Raw genomic sequence first — 23,965 nt, forward strand, 5'->3', positions numbered from 1 at the left:
TTGTGTAGTTGTCCTTTGCCAAATTTCATCCTAATTTTGTTCACAACCTTTTTCCCTTTTGGCTGTGGCCATTTTGATTTCCAACATGTGGCGTACGGATGGCCCTTCCCAGCTTCATGTCATCTGTGAATGAAAGAAGCATCTCTCTTGTTCCAATCTCAGGGACAGCAACTGAGATATGGAATAGGACCAAACTAGGAACACATCATATGGAGCCTCTCTCTATATACCTTTGTTTTGGCAATGAATTATTAATAGTTGTGCTCTGGGTATTCTCTGTATGTTAGACTGCGTTGCTTAAGAACGTTCTGTAGCTTTTAAGGCATCATGAAGTTAAAACATGGTTAGGTATATCCAGACATGCTATTTATAGTGTAGCTGTTGGCATTCCTCCTTGCAGAGCCCTGTTCTCTGATCTTCCTGATGGTAGCCTTTAAGTGTTGTATTGATTTGTATCTTACTCCTTCGGCTGATAAACAGCTCTAGAAACACTGAGGTGTGTCTTACATGTGATAGCATGAGTTCTGGGTAGGTCTGTCTATAGTTAGGCTTCCAGCCCTTGTGGAACCCTGTGGAGCAATCCTTTTACAACAAATTAGTTGAAATTATGTGCTGTCATTTCTTGTGACCTATGAAAAAAAGTATGTTATGAGTGTAGTTGACTCCCATTAGAGAAGGATGCCTCATGCATTTTCTGCTCCATTCTTACTTAGATATTTATGGATGATGTATATATGATTATGTCAGTTCCCTCCACTTTTCTCTCAGCAAGACTCCTTTCCTCCACCTACAAATCCGCTGCACAGATAGAAGAGGTCTTCCTTGCAAGTAACAGGTTCTTGGCAAACAACACCTTATGCAAACAACCTTGACTGCTGGGAGTGATAATGGTAAATATTGCTGAAGTGAGAGTTGTAAAAATGTGTGAAGAAAATTGAAAATACGGTTACATGGCAGTTCAACCATAACTTGATCTCAGAAAATGTATGTGAAGGTAGAGTTAGAGGAAAATTACACTTTTCCCTTTATAGTAGTGTGCTAGGCAAAGCTTTGTCAAAAAGTCATTGATAGCTTTTTATTTCTCATATGCAGCTAGTCTCTCTGAATGGTTTACAGCTTTTGCAGAAGGCTTCTCCTATGTAAGAATTTGCTGCTTATCATTTGAGAGTTGAAAAATGACTTCCAGAAATTGTTCATTTTATTAGCTTTAGAGGGACAGAATAAGCTAGAAAATTGAGTTTGTGGCTGAAAACCTGGCATTTTTGAGTCCCAATGCTTTTATTACAGTCCATGTATAGTGAGCTGTTTATGAAGCTGTTACAGATGTATTCCAGAATGTTGTTTATTTGTCCCAAGAATGGCTTTCATTCTGTATATGACTAGAGTAATTCACCTCTCATAAAAGCACCAAACTGTGTCCTATTTCACTGATTTTTGTATGTCTGAAATAGAATGCCTTCTCCTAGTGTTTCAGTAACTCTTGCCTGTAGAAAACACATGGGAACACACAGGCCAAGAGTTGACTGGCCAAGGACTGACCAATGTTTCACTGTTCTGTGCTCTTCAAGGTGATTTCTGTAGTATAATAAACTTCTTGTGCTATATCTGGAATGATTAAATCAGTGGGTGTGATTGTAAATAGCATGAAGGATCTGTTTTGTTTCAGATAGGTTGTTGGTTTTTTTTTTTTTTCCCTTCTTGAATTCTTTCATAGTATCAGGTTAAGAGAACTGATGCCACGGGTGGGGTGGGTTGCCTTAAAAGAGCCGACTGAGCAGATAAAATGGATAAATATACTATTAAGATTTCCTATCACATGTAATATGCTTTTGAATCAGGATTTGTGATTCTGTAATATGGTAGAACAAAAAATACAATTCAGGCTTGTATATTTTTTCCATATTATTCTTCATATTTATTTGTGAAACACTGTAAATTAGGTAAGCACAATTTTGGTAGTTCTCATGTCTCTCTGGTTCATATTGCTGTAGCTCAGCTCTTTTGGGAATTTCAGGATTGGCAATGAGAAAAGTGTCAAGTTGGATGGGAAAAAAATGTGAATTAAAAGCAGCAAGACTATCTGAAACTAATTTAAAATGTATAGTCTGAAACAACTGCATTTCCAGGTAGTTAATTCCACTTTTATAGGATGATAAGAATATAAGAAATGCTGGGCCAAAACAGTGTACCATCTAGCCCTCCCTCCAATATCCAGAGCTGTTCCTTAGAGTAGCATGCGAGCCTCAGCACTTCCTTGTACTGCTCAGCTCCGTAGTTGTATTAAGGATGTTAGAGGGTACAGCCCTGCCTATTTCCTATACTGTTCATGCATCTTTTGACCATCTATTTGAATAAACACTTTTTGACCTTACTGGTGCTGTCTGCCTCCACAATCTCTTGTTCCAGAAACTCACTACTGCTGCGTAGTACTCTTAACCTCTTCTAAACTGATCTGCTAGTTTCTGTGAGTTGCCTCTAGATCTAGGATTGGGAGTTTAGCGAACAACAGTTCTGCATCCATACAGGCAAAATGGACATGGGGATCCTAAACTTTACCCTGAGCTTACAGCATGCGGTGTTCTTGCTGATTACATTTAGGAGTTAGATTACTGGCCAGTTTGCTGGAGGGAGAGCAATGTCACATGTATTCAAGTCTTACTATAAGACTATAAGACATCTCTATTCTATTCATTTTGCTTTCCTTGTAACACTGCTTTTTTAAAAGCCAGATAGCCTAAATGCAATAGTGATGACCTGTTGAGGGTAATTTTATAATCATATGTCAAACTATAGCAGCTTTCCACTTAGAGGCTTACAGTCTGTTTCCCATAGACATAGGAAGACTGTTGGGTTCACTTGGGAACTGTAAGTGCTGAACTCCTACAATGTCTTTTAAATGACAGGATCCATTTGGGCAGGCAGGAATCCTATAATGAGCCAAGAGTGAAAAAATAAAACTTATAAAAGCCTGTTGGACAGATTGCTGACAAGAACTGCTTAAACCGCAACACTTGATTTACTGAATTCTGGGATCTTGGGCTGTTTTAAATTAATTAGCATTTGTTGTTTCTATTGTATTTCTCTATGACAGGCTGTGTAAACAATACTTAGATTAACAAAATTATTTAGGCTGCTAATTTTACTTGCAATACTTCTTAAATCAGTAAGGCTAAAGCAAATTGGGAGTGTATGACTTGAGACCAAGGAAGACTAATTTGTGAAGTTGTGCAGGATATTTCCATTTGTCTGTGGCAACAATAGGATATCGCTGTTGGTTGCTTATTTTGAATGCTGTAGCATCAAAACAGAACAAGAAATTCTTATGCTGGCTCCTCTGAATACTGGCCTTAAACTATAAATGAAATAATTTGTATAACTAATAGGCATAATAAGTGATACCTATGTGGATATGAATGTTTGAGGAAGAAGAGGAGAAGATCTGACTGGAAAGGTGGAAGGTGTTGTTCCAGGGAATAAAATTGCTACAGAGTTTTAGAATTTTAGTCAAATCATTGCCAAAGGCAGGACTATTAGATCTACTCAGAAGTGAGCTGTTGGATTGACCATGCCCATTTTCGTTCTGTGTATGTTTTAAAAAGTATTAAATTTGGTTTATGTTCTTCCCAGAGTGTACACATTACCATAATTCCTGTTAAGCCTTCAAATTTTTCCTCACTTGACAGTGGCACTGACTGGATTCTGATGTTACGGAGCTCTCCATAGTCCCGGAGGCAGGAATACAAAAATCACTGGAGTGCTCCTGTGGGCCGTGATTTTGCTGTCTTTCCTGGAGAAACCAAAATTGTACAGTGTCTTGTTGAAGATGGTTCTTCAGGGAAATGACTGCAGGCATGTGTGTCAACTGGATGGCCATGTCTCCAGTGCTGCAGCTGGGGCTTTTCAGCTGGTACTGATGGGCAGCTGCATAATATTAGTAGCAGAACTGGTTAGAAGTTGCATTTTAAACTAAGCACAATTTTTCTTTCCCCTATAGACATTGATTTTTCTGAATCATCTAAAACTGTTTTATTTTAGTATGGAAATGTTGTTGAGGTAGTTGCACTTTCATATGTACTTATTTTTCCTTATTGACTGGCTTCCCAACTGTCCTGTGTCTCTTATGGAGCAATATGGTTGAGCAATATAATGTGTTTCCTCATTTTTGTCCAAAGTTGATATCTTGTGATGGAAACAATTGTATGGCCTACAGAGAACACTGCTAAAGCATTTCTAAGTATTTTTTACACCAAATTTTTTTCCAGATTTTAAACTTCCTCCAGAAGTTGGGGCGTATTTTTTAATGCTGGGGGGGACGGAAATCCAGCATAGTTTTGACCAGCTGGAATTAATGCTGGTAATGCAAAGAATCATCATCTGAAAAAGGGACTTAAAGGGGCTCTAAGAGCAGCCATCAGATATTTAATGATATAGTGCATTTTGAATCTAATATCGCTATCATACGTGAGCTTTACTGGTTGTAGTCATACCTTAAAAATTTGCCCGTCAATATTCTTTACTTCCTGTTTTCAACTGTTTGCATATTATTGCTGCAAACTGCTGTTCAGCTGTTGTGTTTCAAACAGAAACGGCTGCATGTCATTAATATTATTAAGGCCTCTAATTTTTCAAGCATGTCATGATGATTAAGAAATACAAACTCTTGTCTGAGTTGAGAGATTTTATTGAAAACTGTATATTTTTTTCCTGAAACTGATGAAACTCTCACTGGCTACCACAAGAAGAAATCAGTTACTGAGAAGCTGGGTTTTGCCCCCCAACATAGCAATTCTGCAGACACTTTTAGCACCTCTGCAGCTCTCCTTTACATGTAGGACCACTGAATTTAACACAGTTGTCCAGGTGAGTTTCTTGCATTGCCAACTATGTCTGATGCAAGTCTAACTCAGCAAATTGCTTCAAGAACATAGTGTAGATACTGTACCAGATAACTGTAATGTTCATTGATTGCCTTCAGCAGAAACTGAAGAGAACATACAGATGTAGTTGATTATGAAAAAGTTTAGACTGGGGGTTGGAAGCTTTCTAATATCAGAGCAGTGAGGTTCCTGCAGAGCCTTCTAGTAGGAATATTATTGTCAAGAAACAGAGTTGCTTTTGAGATGACGCATGATAAAATTGCAAAAAGAAATGCTTTGACACACTGCCTCTTCCTGCAGGGAGATGAGCTTTTTGGCTGGGAGATGCCTTCTAGTTCAGTTTCCAACTCTGTCAATGACCTGCCAAAAGACTTTCAAGTTCACCTTCACCATCTCTTTTGCTCTCTGGAAGCTCTTCAGAGTGACAAGTTTGCATGTCCGTAGAGAGCCACACTGGTAGCACGGTCTTGATTGGGCTGCTATGCAACAATTTAGTAATTACTAAGTGTGGCATTATTTCTTTACCTATGGTGTGTTCTCCTACATCTGAAGTCCATTCTAATTAACTTTATTTGCAGAGGATTTATAGTACTTTATATGCAGCTGTCTTACTTTCAGCTATTGCATCTCCTCTTTGAATGAGGTCATTACTCACAGGCTTCTCTTCTCACTGAGCTGGTGTCTGTGACTCAGTCTTTCCATGCCTACTTTAATTCCTTTCATCAAAGCTGCGTTTTAGTCTGTAACATCAACTCCTGCATCAGCATTGACTTAACTTGACTAAACCTAGGTTTAATCTTCCATCTAAATCCCCTCTCCCTCCCTTTTTTCTTCTTCTGCTCTTGCTCATGTCCAAACTCAGCTGTATACCTCCCCGTCCTGTTCTTCCTGCTTCTAAGCTGAGGCTAGGTTTCCCTGTTTCTTGATCCATAAAATTTTAAGAAAGCTCATAAAACTAAATTAAAGAGCCAAAATAATCTGCATTCACTGATCTGACTGTGTCAGGGTGTGTGTATGCGTGCAGTGCAGCCCCCCAGTACTATCTCAGAAGGGTAGCTGATGGCCAGTGTGATTCCTCCAGCTCTGCTCCGTGTCTGCAGCAGGACAGCAGGACTCTGGACAGCTGCGTAAGTGCTGCAGAGGGCTCCGTCAACATAAGCATGGATTATACAGACACTGTTAAATCTCTGCTATAACAGAAGGGAAAAGCTTCAGAATAGTTGAAAGGGAAAACGTGGGAATTAGCTCTGAGGAGAGGAGGTGTTAAAACTAAGGACAGTTTTCTGAAGGATGGAGGAGTTATTTATGGAAGAGTATTTCCAAGCACAGAGGAAACCTGCCAGACATGTGAGGACACATACTGGCTGAGGACAGGGAAAAGGGGCTAGTGGAAAGTTGATCTTTCCAGATTGGCGATTAGTCTGCTGTGAGGTTTCGAAGGGGACTCTGGGATGTAGTAAAATCAGGTAGTTTGGGCATTTGTGACCTATGTAAAAAATGTTGTTATGCCAGTTTATGCTTTTGAATTAACCTTAAGGTTATTTTTAGGAATGGAAGCTGTGTTCTTGACTGCTGGTTTTATTTATTTAGGATTTAATGGCTTGTTAAATTTGACTTGTAGCCACACCTGATATCTTAATGTCAGTATTGTGTCATACCTGCATAGAGTAAGCATCTGTACAAATTTTGCCACAATCGTATCAGTGAAGAAGGAAAATGATGATAAAAATAAACTGTTCCAGGAAAATTACGGTTTCAGTGGGAAAGGGAAAATACGGCATATGTGAAGTTCTAACTTTAGTAATTAGGCTTTTGTTTGGCAAAGGTTTGGAGTGAATGAGTGGAAATAATAGATTTTGCTGTCAGCGAGTTCGCAGGATCAACCAATTCTGTGATTTGTGGTGTTCCTTACTTTGCTGCAGGTTCATGTAATTACATCATGAAATACTGAATTTCCTTCTCTTCTGAAGTCAGTACATAAGAAAAAAACCCCAAAACTTTAAAGCAGCAAGCTGAGAGCTTTTTGTGAACAGTGATTACAGCTTTTATTTGTACAGCAGGATAACTTCTCCCTTCGGATTCAGGCATAATGTTCTGGAGTGCCTGGTATTTTTGAATACTTCTATATGGAATATCAACAGCACTGTGGAAGTGATTTAGTTTTACCCAAAGGTTTAAAAATTAGAGGCCAGAAAACATTTTCATCTTTATATTGTTCTGAAAATCCATTTCAACTTCTGAAATGGCCTCCTGCTTGGTATAATAGGTCTTAAAAAGGGAATTAAGGTTTATGGAGCATATGCAAATCGTCATGTGGCACAGCTGGTAGGAATAACCTGCATGGGAACATCCAGGGAAGTGCTTTATGCTGTGGCCAGGGAACCCATGGCTTTAGGTACAGGGCAAGAGCAGCTCTGTGCCATCACTGATCATACAGACCATCAGTTCATTCAACTTCAATTTAATTTGATCTTTCTTTTTTTAATTTTTCTTTGCCGCTTGCCTGGTTGATTATGCTGAGGAAATAAGTGTTACTATTTGTTGCTAGTCTAGGTCCCCGAATGCACACCTATTTCAGTACTGTTAGGACAGGGTGTGAAAGACACCATCCCTGTGGTACTAGGTGCCAGTGTTGAGGCTGCTGGTTGATCTGACAGCGGTGGTGAGGAGCAGTGGGACGTAGGCAGTCGGAGAGACCTGCTGGGAAGATACGGGCATCTAACATGAGTACAGTTCACATCATTTGCCTAGAAGTTTAAACAGGCAGCTCTGCCTTAATAAGCGATAGATCAGCCATGAGCTCTGTGGTTATGGGCCATATTTTCTACATAGTGCCTGATGCCATGGTTTGTGGTTAGAGCCTTTACTGGGGACTGTGGTGTGACCACTACTAACAAGGCCAGGGGACACCGCACTGGTTACTGGGTTTGGCTGCCGATGGGGCACACCACCTCTCTGCTGCTCTCCCTCCACTGCCTAGCTGAGGAACTTAGGTTGTCTCACTTAAGCCAACCCTGCTTTTCAGTTACGGTCTTAGCTGAGGTGACTGTACCAACTGTTCACCCTGCTTTGGCAGCACAGACGTCTGAGCCACTTGACAGTCAAGTCCTTAACTGCTGGCGTTTAGAGCATATGGTTGAAGGTAAATTGTTGCCAATTTTGGATTGCTTAAAGACACTGCACTGTGAACTGTGGCAGTTTAGGAAATGAGTGATGAGCAGTTTGGATGTCCAGGCAGGGTCAACAGCTGGGACTAGTATCTTCATCAGCTAACTCATCCCTGCTCATCAATCAGGTCACCGAGTACCTAAAACTGAGTGATGCGAATACCTCCCAGTGTGCTCACAGTGCACAGAACCAACAGGTCACACCAGCTTTACAGCGTTTAAGCACTGGTTCTGCATGTCTTCTATTTTCAGCTGTAAATACTAATTTTTTTTAAAAAATTAATCATTACTTAATAAACCTATGCCGATTTATCATAATTGCATCTATAAATCCATTTCTAATGGCTAGACGCATGAATTTCAGCAGTCCCTTCCCTAAGGCCATATTAGTCAGCATGAGCTCAGACTGATATGTAGACAACTTTTTTTTCCAGACTTATAAGGAAGTGTAAAAAATTTATGATGTTGCTTTAACAAGGCCCACTGGGATTTGAGATTATTTATCTAAGCCCTTATTAAAGACAAAAACTTTTCTATGTTTAGCCTGCAGAGCAGAGCTGCTCTTCAGACAGTCCAGTGGACTTTAAAAGTGAAGAGAATTTGACAAACAGAGCACTGAAATCATGGAGAGAAGTATAAAGGATCTTCCCTCTGTATCCCTTTACCGCAAAGCCAAAGTTACTATTAACCACTAACATAAAAAGAAAAAAGGAGTGACAGCACCTCTTGAATTTTAAGGCCATTTCACTATACTAGGAACCAACAGTGGAAAACTTTTATCATTGTTAGAAGGAAACTACTTGCGACACTGCAGAAAAAAACAGAAGATGAAAAAGATCTGTCTCATTCCCTAGCAGGAGGATTAATTCTCCTGTACAATTAATCTGATTTCTCAACCTCATTCTTCAGCACCCAAATCTATTCTTTCTCTGTGAGGTAATTTTTACTCATGTACTCTGTTGGGACCTCAGTTTAGCATCCCCTTACTGCCTTCTCCTAGGAAGCTCTAGAAGGAGAATTAAATGGAATGTATTTCATAAGATACTTTATGTTCAACTCCCTCTTGTTTTCTTTCAGTAATTAGGAAATGAAAGTGTTTCTAAGGGCTTGGAAATGAAAAATGTGATGTAAAATTAGACCATTTAATTAAATTATAAAAATTGAACCTAATATTTTTAGAAAAAATATTTTACAAGAGGCCATAGTGTGGTTGGTAGCAAGTTTTAAGTCACATACTTTCAAAGCAACAGAGTTGCTTTAGACATTTTCACTCCTTTTGTAAATGTGAGCAATCTGTGTATCCAGAAACTTAAATGCATTCTTTGTGTCTCAAGAAATTATCCATTCCTCCTTTTGTGAGAATTATACATTGATAAATACCTACGCTATTTCATTCAGTCTTCCTTTGGGTAAGTTTCTGCCATTTTCATTTTCAGTGTTTGCTGTTTTGAAGTAAGCTTTGCTTCTGACTTCCTTTTACCAAATCTGTAAGAGTGCTCCTCTGCCAGCATTTCAGAGTTAATGCATGATTCCATTCTGTAGATTATTCAGAGGCACAATTTAAGCATCAGACACAATGATGTTGCAACCTCATGAAACTGAGTTCACCACTTCTGCAGGCACGTCCAGATCCTATTGTTTAGGGTATTCTGTCCTCAGACTTAAATTCCCACACACCACAAGAAAAATCTGTAACACTGCCTATTTGCTGTAATGCCTTAATGGTATAAGTTACTCTAGTAAAGGTGCATTTTATTTTGCCAGTGCCAGAAACCTCATTTGGAACTGTGACTGGGAAAATATACTTCCTCTCCTTTGCCAAGGTCCCCATTCATCACAGCTTTCTGATAACTAGCTCTGAAAAGCTGTTCAGTGAGGTTCTTCTGAAAGAATTTACATTGACTGGCAGTCCATACAGGGCAGTCTACAGGTAAGTGGGCTGCACAATCCCAAAAAAGCATTGAATAAAAAATGCAAGCCTGAATGTAGCTGGGTCTGGTATTACCATTTTTACAAGCAGTGACATTGAATATTGTACGAAAGAATGCAGATGCATAGATGTTCTAGATTATTGATTAAGCTACAGGTGCTGACCTTTAAGCAGCACGTGCATGTATTTTTACACTGTGTAGATAGAACAGGAATATGTAATCTCTCCCATGCCCCAGATAATATTTAGGTTTTGTTTCAATAAGTAATGGGAACATTGTCTTGGAATGTCATTACGTTCACGTTGCTTAAGGCGGAATGATTTAGTCTGGATACAAAATTCTGCTGTTTTGGATGCAAAACTGGTAAAATAATCTTTAAATCTGACAAAGCCCCAAACCATTATCTTTCATCTCTTGAATTGTTCGGGGTTTTTTCCACAGGATCTGAGACATTTGAGATTTTGTCAATAATGAGTATTGACACTGGGCGCACATGACACGGTTGCTGCTACTCTGCAGGTATTTTAATCAGGTTTACCAATTTGGAAATCATCTGGTAGCTGTTTTGGGCAAGTGAAACACGTGTTTTTGGACTGGCTTCAGTAATGTCTCGGTGAGCAAAGGAGGACTTCAAACAGCTAAAACTGGAAAACAAGTCAATCACAGTTGAAACTAGGAGCTGAAATAACTTAAAATAATTCTTGAACTTGCATTTGTGTTGCTTAGAATTATTATAAGAGGTTGAGAATGGTAAGTATAGTTGTTGTCTTTAAATCTTGGACATTGTATACTAGTTTCTTTTGAAATAGTTATACTAATAAAATTCCTTACTAAGGTGGTGCAGCTTGGTTCACTGCCCTATTTTCATTATGAGAAGTTTTATTCCTCTTTGAAAGCTAAGTTATCTTTACTATCTCCAGCTTTAAATTTTCTTTATGCATTTGCTCTTTGAAGAATTTGCTCGTCTGAGAATTGATTGGGTGAACTGAAGTGAATTAAATGCCATTTCAGATGAGATGGGTCTTCCGTTTCTTAAGCATCTGACCCACAACGAGTCTGGGCAGATGGCTCATGAGGTTTTTGGAACCTTTCGTACTGAACTAGTTCAAAAATTTAACTTTTGTATTTGATCTGCCTTGTATTTGATCTTGTTTTGAATGATGGATTTGGGCTTTGTGATTGCCTGTTTATCAACCTTTCACATTTTACATGCTGAAAAATAATTCTCAGGTACTGAACATAGCATTTGTACATAGGGAAACTTTCTGTTGAGGTAAAGGGCCTTTCTATTTGTGATAGGATACTTGACACCATGTGTTTCATGTTCTGCAATATAACATCTCATTTTGATGAATTTTAAATTAAGGTTATAGTTTCATGAAGAGTTGTAAAGGCATCTCAGGAGAATAGTGCTATTGATAGCATCTGGGTGTTCAAGACTCAAGACATGCCAATATTGGTAAATATGTCTTCGTCCTGAGTCTTCCTCCTATATTTTGATCGGAGTTTCCAACCCATGGGAGGGAAAGGAGGGAGGAAGGAGTCTGAAAATCGTTCCTGTATGAGAGTTTGGTGGAAGTGTAGCCCAGGAGAGAGCAGAGACATTTTGTGTTTTCTTTGGGGCTTCTGCCTAGTGTCATGATGCCTGGAGGGGCTGAGAGACAAGACTGTTGTCTCAGCCTCCAGGTGGGAAGGTCGGCTGCAGACAGGAGATGCTGGCTACTGCGCACACAGGTAGGAGGGGGTCTCCTGCATTTACAGTGCATCACTAGAGGGTGAGGGTGAATAGAGGTAACCAGCAGAGTTGTCCTTTGATAAGATTCTGTAAGTTCTTGAGGTTGGCTTCTGGAAGAAATACACTGAGGCAAATATGTTTTATTTTTATGGGAAAATGAAGTGTATGTGACAGTACTTTCTGTCTGCCTTGCCAGTTACCCCCACCGTCCTTCTCCTGCCCCTGGCTTTTAATCACATTGGACAATTTTGGAGATAAAGGGTCTGAACGATGCCTTTCCCACAATTTCTGTAAAACAGGTGGCTGTATAGAGGACAGCATCCTTGTCAGTGCCCCTGATAAGAAAAAACTATAGATTTAAAACAACAGTTACAAAAAGAGTCTGCTGAGGAAGGCCACCAGTCCACGAGACATCACTAGTCCCATTAGCAGATGGAACTGCTTCCTTAAAATTACATGAATCTTTCAAGGATGAGCTATCTGGAATTACTTTGCATTACTGTAGGGTAACCATACTGATGTCAGCAGTTGCCGTGAAGGAGCTTTTTACATAGTACTTTGTTCTTCTACAGCCCTGCTGTGCACTTCTACCCTTCAGGAAATGAGAGTTATTAGAGGAGGCTTACTCCCATTTGCCAGGGCAGTGGCCCTTATTTTTCTACATACCTGAAGTGTTGGAAGGGTCAAAAAAAAAAAAAAAAAAAAGGTGTAACCTCAGAATTTGAGTGCTTGGTTGATACATGCTGGGAAGGGAGACTTTTTAGGTCAGTGGTGCTGCTGCTCACATTTGATATTCCCTGTAAGTAAGATGGCACCAGTCAGGCTTTTAGCAATAGGTCAATAGCACGCTGCTCTGTATCCTCTGCATCCATCCCAAGCACAGCAGTCTACAGTTATTGCCATACATTAAGGAAATTATGAGCCATCTGTTCTAATTTAGAGTAAGATGTATCCAGGAAGGAATCAAGAGGTGCTAAAGGTGAAGAAAAGTACTTTAAGGAGCAGGCAAAGCTATCCCTGTATTCTGAGCTGTAGTCATATCCAAGAAAACTGCAGTCTAGAGTCATAGCAGAACTGTTGCTAGTCTAGATGGTGATGACCATCAGCAGTGCCATGCTCCACTACGGTGAATTATCAGCAGTGATCTGGCTACAGTAATCTGATCTTTATTGTTTTCAGACAAATTGTTTGAATTCTTTTCACCTGGGATGCAGTAAGATGTTAAAAAACTGCAGTTTAAAGCCTTAACACAACCATTAAAGTGAAGCAGCACATTCTAAAGCGTTGGCCATGCAGTTTTTACGAGAGTAATTTGCTGCTTCTTTTAGTGGGACCACGTTGCTTTGCTGCTGAGAAGTCTGCAATTACATTGTACTTTGGAGCTGCGCCAGCAATTCTGCATAGTGTGGGCGTTCAAGAGCAGTCGCAGCAGGCTTTAGGCAATGCCCAGCAAGAGCTAAGCTCCTGTGCTTTTCTTGGTTTTGTAGAACTTCTAAATTAATACATGAGTTCTGCTCTTGCACCCAACTAGGCAAAAATGACGTAGGGAATTTTAGAAAGTAGTTTCAAGGAAACACATTGTGAATATGTTGAGTTCGGCCTGCCATGTTTTCTTCTTATTATGTCTATATATGTTTGAGCATCACAAGCCCAGCAGGAGCTGTTTTCTCCATGAGCTTGTATTCCTCAGTGAGATGCTCTAAAGCAGAACTTCATTGTAACTGATGGAAATCTGCTGCAGTTTTCTGCTTTTACAGCTTCAGCTTTTGCCACAAACTCTTGATCTTGCAGATGAATGAAGAAAGAATTTCTCTCCTCATAGGCAGTTACTGTTATGGGTCGGCTCTGTATATAGCTACTGCTGCTATAGCTCTGTGCACTGTGGTTTTGCTGGTAGGAGATATCCTGGGAAGTACCTGGCAGGCTTGTGATTTTATATCCAAGGTCAGTTCCCACAAAATTAACATTCCTTTTCCTCTTCATTCTATGATCAGCCTATTTTTGCTTACCTGGTGCTGAAGCTAAATAAAGATGATAATGTCTTAGTTATACTCACTGACCATCTGTGCATGGTTTGACTACTGTCATGAATTTTAAGTTTAGTGCATTTGCAAGTGTTCATGGTCCCACACATCTGTGTGTCCCATTGAATGCTAAGTCTGCTTTAGACATTGTCACTTGATTTAGCTTTTCATACATTCATTTTGGATATTATGAGTCTTCAACTTAAAGGTTGCAGAATAGAGGAACACCTGCTAATCCTTCCCTCTGATGTTTAAGCTTTATTCCAGTGATTCTTGCATCTGAAATTCTGTTTTGTCTTCTGCAGAGACTGTACAGTTGGTGCTGTTTTGCAGTGGAATGAAAATATTTTATGCTTGATAGGTTTGCAACTTAAAATCAATGCTTTTGAAATTGCATAGCAGCCAGCTGGAAGAGGGAAGGCAATGTAGAAAAGCAGTTGGTGAACACCCAAAAATCTTTAGTCTGGAGAAGTATGTTGAGCATTACTTTGAAATTACATGCTCCAAGGCAAAGATACTGCTGGACAGAATTAAAATCTCAAGATTTATTTCCATGCAAAAAGTTGCATTATGTCAACATAGCTTTCTGTGCTTCAGAGGAATAATCTACTTGTAAACAACTTTGTCTGTCTTGGTGCAATATACGCACACAGTTGTTTGGTTTTCTGGTTTTGCCCTTTACCACTTTGAGAAAAAAAGAATTGAATTCTGTGGGCTATGCACAGGCTTTATTTGTGCTGATAGCATTTTTTAATAACTGTACCAAAACCACTGTAGTTACATTTAAGTTAATATAGGACAGTTGAGTGTAATAAAAATGTTGGTTGATGTGAAACAAAAGGAAGAGAATTTGGCCTGTACTTTACAGGATGAGATAGGCAGCTTTTACTTCTCTCTCTGACTTCCCTTAAATAGTTTAAAATAATCAAAGCATGTTGAGAAGTAGTAAAATAATTTAAAAACATAAATAAAATGAATGTAGTTGAGATTCATATGCACTTGTCTAATGCAAACAAAATCATTTAATACACTTTTAATGTACCTTTTAGCATGAGTTATTTAATCTATGCTTCATATTGGAGTTAGAAATTAGAAAACTGCATGTGGAATATCTATTTTAAATCACAAAAGCATTCATTGGAGCAAATAGCATAATTTTACTAAAAAGGCCCTTTGAAATATTACAAGAATATTTCATACTTCCTATGTCAGCCCTTCTGAAAAATATTATGGCAGTGGGCAGATGGTACTCTGGTGAGGTTAAATTTGAATTTTCATTATAAGCCTTTCTTATTAGTATTAAATAACTTGTCCTTTTCAAATGGTAACACACTGAAAGTTCAAGAAGGACTTACATTTTGTAGGATAAGGTATTTTAAACCTGCTGAATTGTTTTTGTGGTGGATTTCTAGATAACTTCTTTTTGACCAGACTCCAGAAGTGCATAGTTTTTCCATTCAAAATCTGCATTACTTAGAAAAAAGACAAAAGACTGTTAATAAAGGTTGTGTGTTTGTATATACAACTATTATATCTATTTATATTAATCTATAGAAATGTCCATAATTGTAGAAGAATATGATTAATTTATGTATAATTAATTTGTAATTATATATACTATATTAAAGTATATGTACTATATACTATATATATGATGTAACTTTATTATAAGGATTATATATCAGTAACTTTCTTATAAGAATGCTTTACAGGAGAGAGTATTTGAGACTACTTGAAAGTATAGAAGTTCAGTTAACTAAACCTTCATCCTCTCTCTATAGTGATGCACTGGAAAAAATTAAGGTTTAAAACTTAGGGGTGGAGCTTCTGTTGTTGGCCACTATAGTCCATTGCAATAAATCTAAAAAAGCACCTCCTCATGTGGATCCCTGGATCACTGCTCTCTGTCGTCTTACTTCCCTTGATACGTTCCTCTTCTCTTGCTCATTTCCTTGCAAGGACACCAGTGGGTTAAATTTCTGTTCTTCCCTTTCTTGTCTCTTATGAGAGATTTAATACCTGTTGGTTTGGGATGCCAGGCGACTAGTAAAGATCCCAGGGAAGATTTGCTCAAAACCCACAATTGACACTCCCAGCTATTGAGGATGAATAATGAACAGCATTAGAACAAGACTGCAGATGTTTGTTTTAGGAGGGAAGCAGTGATTCTATAAAGAAAATTTTTTTTCCAAAGGAATTTGCTGTAGGCTGTGGAAGGACTGCACTTCTTAGTGTTCCGTATTATTTAAATTTTGGCAAGAGTTTAGTAGCTAATGAGCATGCATTGATTTTTATGTCATTTTTAGATCACTGCAAGGATAATTAAAAGTATAAATAACTTAGCTTCCCGGTATATTAAGTATATAGACACATCATCAACCATAATTTAGAATTGTTTTTAGATTAAATCATTTTTACAAATAGTTATTTAATTTAGCAGGTTTGTCCTTCGGTTCAGTAAAGTCATCTGTCATTTATATCAGAGCTGTAACTCATGGAAAGGGCAGCTTTAACAATATTCAGTGAACTCTGAGAGTCAGGGCTGAGCTTCTGTCAGCTTTTATATTGGATTCTTCAGCATGGCCTTGATTCAGCAAAACGCTGAAGCCCTAGCTAACGTAGTAATCTCCTTCAAGGGTTTCCACAGCATTTGGAGCCCTAAATGCAGAGTGCCTTTACCTAGATCATAACTAATCAAGTCAAATTAATCCAGTGCCTTGGTAGCCATACTGAGTAGTGCTCTGAGTAAGAGCTTTTTCATTTTCCAGTTTTGATGTCTGTAGACTACCCTAGGTTAATGTATTTATAGAAGTAGCCTGGTACATCAGAGGTAGTGATGGGAGTGTCCTGGAAAGGAAAAAAGGACTTACCTGTTATCTTCAAAACCAGACTTTTTTTTGTATGTTGCTGAGACAGTTGCATTTTGAAATGAATCTCATGCATGGTGGAGGGCGATTACTACTGATAAATGGCCTTGACACTAGTGGAAGAGGCTTCTTTCAAAAAAGAAATGCAATCTAGGGAGAAGTCTGGTCCAGTTTTTCAAAATCTTGTGAGAATCCTTATAATTTTTTCCTGGTTTTGAACTACAAAGATTCTCTTGCTTCACCGACATGCCGTGAATATTGTGTTTTTCATGAAGACTTAGGACATTGTGGGTGGGTTCCATGACCTGATGGATGACTGTGTTTTTTTGCTAGTACTTCTATCAAGGAATTATGATATAAATGTGTTTCATTATTTTGGTGTCCTAAACCTTGCTTTTAAGGACACCATTTTCAAATGTTACTCTGACTTATGTAGGCATGTTAGTAATTCATTGGGATCAATTCCATAATTAGCAGTGGAGAAATACCATTCTCTCATGCATGATGAATCAAATGTGCTTATCTGAAAACATTGTGATGAATTACTTCTGCTGGAGAAGTAACTGTCTTATCTTCAGTCTTATCTGAGTAGCTGTTTTCAAGTTTTGCTCATCTCTTCTTTCAGAGTTAATTGGTTGAATTTCAGATAACATTTGCTGATTTTTATTTTTTTTTAAAGAAATCCAGATTTCCCTGGATTTCCCATTATTATCAGCTAAACAGCTTTGAAAATACCACTTCATTTTTTAAAACACCTTTCACATATTACTATAGGAATTTTACTTTCCTAGCTGTATTTCTGGATATGAGAATGTGACAATCATACCATGCTCTAACTTGCTCCTTCAAACAACCCATTCCTTAGAGAAAGCATTGGAAAGGACAAGGGGCAAGATAGTCTTAGCCTTTCATCCGTATTTTGTACTTGTTTTGAATGCTCCATTCTGACAGTTTAGCACATAGTACATAGTTATTTCATATCAGCATCTAGCATAGTAGCCAAGGATCTTTGCCCTTGAGTAGAATTTTACTCTGTTCAATTTCTGTACTACTTTAGTTCAGTTCTGAAATGTATGCCAGAAATACATTAAACAATTTGATTAGCATTCATCATATGCGGGTCTGTCTTTCTCAAAATGAAAGTTATATGAACGTTTGAATTATATCTTTTAAACTTATGTCTGGTTATTGTGTTTTCATGGATGGGACTAATGTATATCATGTAGAGGGAACAGAAGGGGTGAGTTTGAGGTGTCACTTTAATCTGCAAAGGCTGCACCTCAAGTTTGGTTAACACTGGGAAGAACTCTGACTCTTGCTCTTACTAGGGATCAGTTCCATTATCATCAACCCTTCTTTCTACCCCAAAACTTAAGAGGTTTTCTTTTCCAGTTGTCCTGAACCTACAAAATTGAGTGCACTTCAGTAAAAGCACCAAGTCTCTCAATTTGGCTCACTCATTAGGGAGTATGGTAGACTGTGAATGACATGTTTACTTTGCTTGTAGTAGTTGAATTTGCTAGATAGAAATGTCATATTATTGAGTTTATGCTAATATTGTCCCAGGTAAACATCATTTAATTATCCAGTATGTATGTTGCTGAGCTCCATCAGCAGCTTTTCTCTGTGGAGTAACTAATGTAGATTTCTCCTCACTACTCAGACACTGATTTTCAGGAAAACATGAAACTTCCCCAAACCTAATATATTTGTGATCTTTCTTAAGAAATTGGGTTGAAATAGGCTAAGAGGTTTAAAAGTTCTGGGGAAGGGGGGGATAAAGAAAAGATGGAGAAAATGGGAAGGATAGAGTGACAGACAGGATGCTTAGAATGATTTGGGTTTTTCTGTTGGTGAGATCACTGGCAGGCAAAACTGGATGATGATAATGATGATTTACAGAGGTGGATTTAATGTCCTGTGAAAAAAATTCACTCTGACATGTCCTTTTCTTAACTCAGAGCATTCTTCTAGTTTGGACCATTTTACTGAGTATGTTTTACTACATCTTACTGTTTCAACGCCTAGTTTGTAAAGCTGACTCACATCTCCCTCAAACACTGTCAAGGTCAATATGAAGTGGTGAGATTTCACCTCTCATAAAGTCAGTCCGAAGTAGATGCAGTCTTGCGCCCCACGATGACTTAGGGAATCTGTGTAGAATTTACGAATTTTATTTGATACTGAGAGTCATAATTTTTTTTTGTCAGGCTGGGAGGTCCAGAATCTCAAGGCTTTTTTGAATGTAGAAAAGCTGAATGTTTGCAGAAGGAAGAACATAAAATAGTATTATTTCTCTGGTTACCCTCTCCTTCCTCCAGCTAATCTGTTTTACCTCACTTTTATTCCTTTCAGCCAGCATAGCAAGCTGTGCTGTGCTCCCTAGGAATTATGCCAGCTCTTGCCTTTACTCACAAAAGGAGCAGGCTTGGCCCAGTCTGCTTTCTCTCAAGGGAAGCTTGGAAGCAAGAATTCATTGCTGAGTAAAGGTATTAAGAAGCAGGGGAAGAGAGCACGTGCATGTAAAGTCCTGTCTACATCCAAAGTGACCATGCGCACATGAGTCCTACTGTTTTCTTCCCCATCTTCTTCCTCAGCCCTCCCAAGAACTCCTTCTGACGATTTGACCTATCTTAATGTCACATTGAATTATTCTTTTTTTTAAGACCAGGAGAGAAAAATGCAGTTTTGTTTACATGGCTGAGGAACTCTCAGCCAGCACAGACAGTTGGCATTTGGGATCGGTCTGGGAGGAAGCACTGAGCTGATGGGCTGAGTTGTCATCCGTGGGTGCTCGCTCTCCTGAGGAGCACTATCAGCCAGCCTGCCTCTTTCAGTAAACAGAGAGCAAACAGTCTCTTCTTCTATACTGTGAGACAACTCTCCTTATACAGAAACGTTCTGTGAAACTAAGGTGAAAAAACAGGGGAGTTTGTGTTTTGTTTTGCTTTTGTTTTAAGCATGGATGTTTTTCTCCTTCCTCTACAATGAAGATTATGGAAATATACTGCCAAGTGTAATAGGGGTAAAGAAGAACAGAGAGACATGGTCTAATAAAGCAGTGAAGTCCCACAAGCACTTGTGTTAAATGCTGTGAAAGGACAAGTTTAAAGACTAATTCCTGACAGGAGTGTTCCTGGAGCAGTAAGTGCTAGGACGCACATGGTTTGTTTGTAATAAGGGAATACACCGGAATCATTTCAGGAAATACTTATAACTGAGCCGTTAATAAACAAGAATTACAATATAATTAAGCTAGATGTCTTTATGCAACAGTCCTTCCCCCGAATAAACCAACAGCAGCAAAAAAAGCCCTTGTGCAGTGTCAGGGCTGTAGGAGTTGGACTTTAAAATGAGGAGGCAGCTTCAAAAAATCCTCAAGTCAAAACACAAGAATAGAATCAGGGTACTGAAGTAAGTTGTGATGTTTTGAATATTGCTTGTAGGTCTGAAAAGTTTCTTTGTAGAGAGGGTGTTGATCTGTGGAAACACCTCCCCAAGACCCAGAACCTTAGCATATCACCTACAGTCTCCAAACTCTCTAGATGTGTTTGAAGGTGCCTGCACAGTGCTTTGTTTAGACTTGCTGATTTCTGAAAATGTGAAAGCCCCAATTTTGCTAGCTTCACCTAAATTTGCCTGTATCACCAGACAAGATTGTGAAAAATGTAGAACAAAGACCTAGTAAGGAACATATAAAGGTAAGTTTCTAATGATGTGTGGAGATGAAGTTACCAAATGATAATGAAATATAAACTTAATTCTGGATTACAATTAACAAGACTCCTTGGTTACTGGCTGCTCCATGCTTATCTTCTAGAGGTAGATGTTCCTCCTGGAGCATTTGCAGAGTCTCTGGACCAGTCAGGGATGTCTCTCCTGGGCTTGGCCACTTGCATAGTCTTTTAAAAGAATCCTGCTTCCTTTCAATGTAGACAAAGTATTTGGGGCTTAACTGGAGCCTTGTACCTTTCAATAGTGAAAATACTCCAGGGTGTCTTCTGAACTACCCACCTTCCTGTCCTAGCAGACAGGGGTTTTTTGTGGTAGCTTTAAACAGCTTTTCCACATCCGTCTGGCACAGTATAAGTGTCCAGTGACATACTACATATTATGAAGGCTGTTAATATGCGGCAGGTTTTGGCCTCTGTGCTTTGGTATGGTCTCAGCCACGTGTGGAGACCTTAAGTGATGCACTGCCATTAGAAGTGCCAGACGGTGCGTAGCCCAGACTGCCTTCCTCCTTCTCCTTACCTTGTACAGTTTAGACCTCCTTATGTCAAAGTGACCCACTCATTTTGGTGAGGGTTGAGAAAAGATATGGTACATTTGGTAATTTTGAAATGATACAATTCTCTTTGTCTTTCATGGTGGATTTCAAAAAAAAAAAAGTGTGAGAGAAAGCACTCCTTTTTTTAGGGAGATGGAAGCCCCTCTGATCCTGTATGCATTATGGGTCTGACTTCTGTGTATTGAAGCAGAAGTGGATTCTTACATACCCATAGATAAATGAGGAAGGAGGAAAAAATGTAAAGATTAGGAAAGAAAAAACTAGACAGTTAAAATCCAAGAGGCCACTTTCAGACAAGTGGAAGTGCGAAGGTGGAAATACACCCACCCTTTGAAGAAAGGTGTGTAAATTATACTAAGAAGAACATCTTCTAGAAGAGCTAATAAGGTGCTAGGAAGAGTTAATAATGGAAGCATATGTCCAAAAAGTGTATATGCAAGCCTATATCTAAGAATCAAGACTTTACAGAGAATTGGTAGGTTTGGGAGACTTGAGAGAATGAGAACATCCAGAAGGACCCAGATATTGTGAAAAGAGTATTTGCTCAGTTTTCACCATGCTGAATGTTGGGATGATGTGTACTCTTTTAGGTGCTTAAAAAAGTGCAGCTGTTTCTAGATAGGACATTAAAACAAGCTGGTATGTTCACGAGCAGCGGTTCAGTCAGAGTAATATATTTCCAGAAGAGCTGGAGGAATTTAAAAGTGAAAGCTGTTGCTAAAATTCTTTATTGAAATCATGAAGTCTGGGACATGGAAGGGTAGCAATCATTGTCTTCCAAAGTGATGCTCTCAGATCTGCTGAAAATAATTGGCATCCGTCTTGCTCTGGAGTATCCTGATACTAGCTGCCTAAATAAAATTATTAAACTAACTGGGTCACTGATCAGTCTGACAGTTTGTGTATTAAGGAAGAAACAACCCTGAACAATAAGAAGTGGAACATTCTTGTGTTTTGAGTTAATCTTGTTGAACTAATCTTGTTCTTCAGCATGTGGTAGCGGGAACAGTTTATAGAAATGTGCTTTCAGAATGTTGTTTTTATGACTAGCTCTAGAAATCTTAATTCTTTTAATACATCTAAAGCAGAAAGCTGTATAAAATGAACTGGGATTGAGTTTTTGCTTGGTACAGACTGTTAGTAAGGTTCCAGTGAGAGCATCATAAACATAAATTTTGAAAATCACACCTGACCTCCTGTCTTTTCAGAAGTGAAGGGACATTTTTCTTTCTAGAAACAATAAAAAGTGGAGGCATTATGTTCTGTGTAGAATACTCTATATGTAAAAACACTGTATGATGGGAAGTTGCCAGTGGCAGATGCAATTTGGTTCAGAAATAATCAAACTTTGATTTAGAAACATGAGCGGATTGCTCTAATGTATGCTAGGTTTTCCTTTCACATTATGTATCTTTTTGTAAGATTGGTGGTATGGATAAGGTACTCTAAATGCACCTTGTATTTCCGGTAAAACATACTTATCTGTGACTTTTACAGGGAAAATGAGAAGAGAATCTTTATCACAATACTATGACACATTCTAATATTTATTTGAAACTTGGGTTTTAGATATATTTTAAGAGAATGAAAAAATTTTGGGTTTTTTTTTTTTCACTTTATAGCCTCGCTGATGCATGGGAAAATGATATTGGAGTTCATCCTTTAAAGTTTCCAGCAGAAACATGTTTGGAATTACTGCTGATACTAGGTTTGAGTACCACCTCTCTGCCACCTTCACTGCGATGCATGAACTCTTTTCAGGTAAGGATCAGCTGCTATTTCAGTATAAAGGTGTTACTTCTAGGAAAAAAAGATCCCTGGGGCCCATAAACCCTTTCAGAGTAAAGGTTTATCTTCTGCAGTTGTGTGACTCTCCATTATATTAACTGTAGGAATGGAGAACTTCTTGTAGTGCTCAGTTTCTTTCAATTGTATTAAATGTAGACCGAGGCAGGAAATGTCATTGGATTTTTAAACAGTGAATCACTGTTCAAATTAAATTACATGTTTAAAGAAATTTCATCAAACTTAGGCTGGAGTAGCTAGAATCATTATATAAATTCTTCTTGGCTTAAAAAAAAAAAAAAAAATCCTCAGCTAAAATTAAAGATTTCCACTGGTGAAAACCTGGAAAATTAGGAGTGAAGCATTCACAGTTTTGGCCAATGTTCTTCTGTATGGTACTGCTGAAGTTGTCAGCAGTCATAGAAATTTTCCTAAGAAAACATTGTTGCAGGCACGTTAAATTGTGATTTGTATTTGTATTTGTCATGTGTCTGAAGACGTATGATTTTTACAAATGAAATACACAGACATCTCAATTCATGATGATATGACATATCAACTCAACCTTTTTATGATGTTACTGTCTTCCCTTGCAGTTACATAGTCCATCAGTTGTGCATTGATGCAAATCTAAAGTAAGCAGCTGTTGAGCAGTAAGCATACCTGAATCTGTGTTTGTTTTGACAGCTATAGAAGAATCATTATCTTAGGAGGACTGAGTGTCCTAAACAGTTTATACCACAAAATCTGGTAGCTTCTGTTTGTCCATACTCCCGGTTTGTAGTTAAGGCACATTTAATTAGTGTTCCTGAGTTATGTTTACTGAAAAATAATCTTATTGTAGAATTTTGGAGCCAGAAAGAATATGGTCATACACCAAAATCAAATAATTGATTTTAATAGAGTTACACCAATGTACACCTGCTGAAAACACGCCTAGATGTTAGGAAATAAGTATGCCCCTGCATTGTCTGCTCCCTTTGCATCTTGTGTGCTTGAAAACAGGGAATCTGTGTGTGGTGAACTCTCGAGTGTGGCAGCAGCCATTGATCGTTTCAACATATTTTAATACCCAAGGTCAGAATTGTTATTGGGTTGTACATTCGGAGGCCATAAAATTGAAGAATCTCCTGGATGCTGGCAGAGTGAGATTGCAAAAATTATGAGTTTCAAGGATTGGCTAGTACCTAGTTATCCATGCAGTTGAATAGTCGTATGTTTCCTATTAAGAAGTGAACTTTTGGTTGTCTAACCCCGGAGGATGTATTCCTTGTCCATTGCATTGCCA

The 23,965-nt window shown here is 38.5% G+C and overlaps 1 protein-coding gene across 13 annotated transcripts in view; it reads left to right on the top strand.

Annotated features, from left to right (window-relative positions):
• UBE3D (ubiquitin protein ligase E3D) overlaps window positions 1–23,965 on the top strand; it is a 109,369-nt gene that overhangs the window by 32,490 nt on the left and 52,914 nt on the right. For 4 of the 13 annotated variants that reach the window (XR_005930947.1, XM_030000067.2, XM_030000035.2 and 1 more), the window contains one exon: window positions 22,515–22,653. The exons of 1 other annotated variant lie outside the window; for it this stretch is intronic. Coding sequence is in view for 8 of the 12 variants with exons in the window: in XM_030000067.2 (XP_029855927.1) it covers window positions 22,515–22,653 (139 nt within the window). In the remaining 4 variants the exon portion in view is untranslated. 8 more of the 13 variants (XR_005930948.1, XR_003921337.2, XR_005930951.1 and 5 more) reach the window with 8 other exon arrangements.

Source organism: Aquila chrysaetos, chromosome 2, assembly GCF_900496995.4.
Source record: "Aquila chrysaetos chrysaetos chromosome 2, bAquChr1.4, whole genome shotgun sequence".
NCBI classification, from domain to species: domain Eukaryota; kingdom Metazoa; phylum Chordata; class Aves; order Accipitriformes; family Accipitridae; genus Aquila; species Aquila chrysaetos.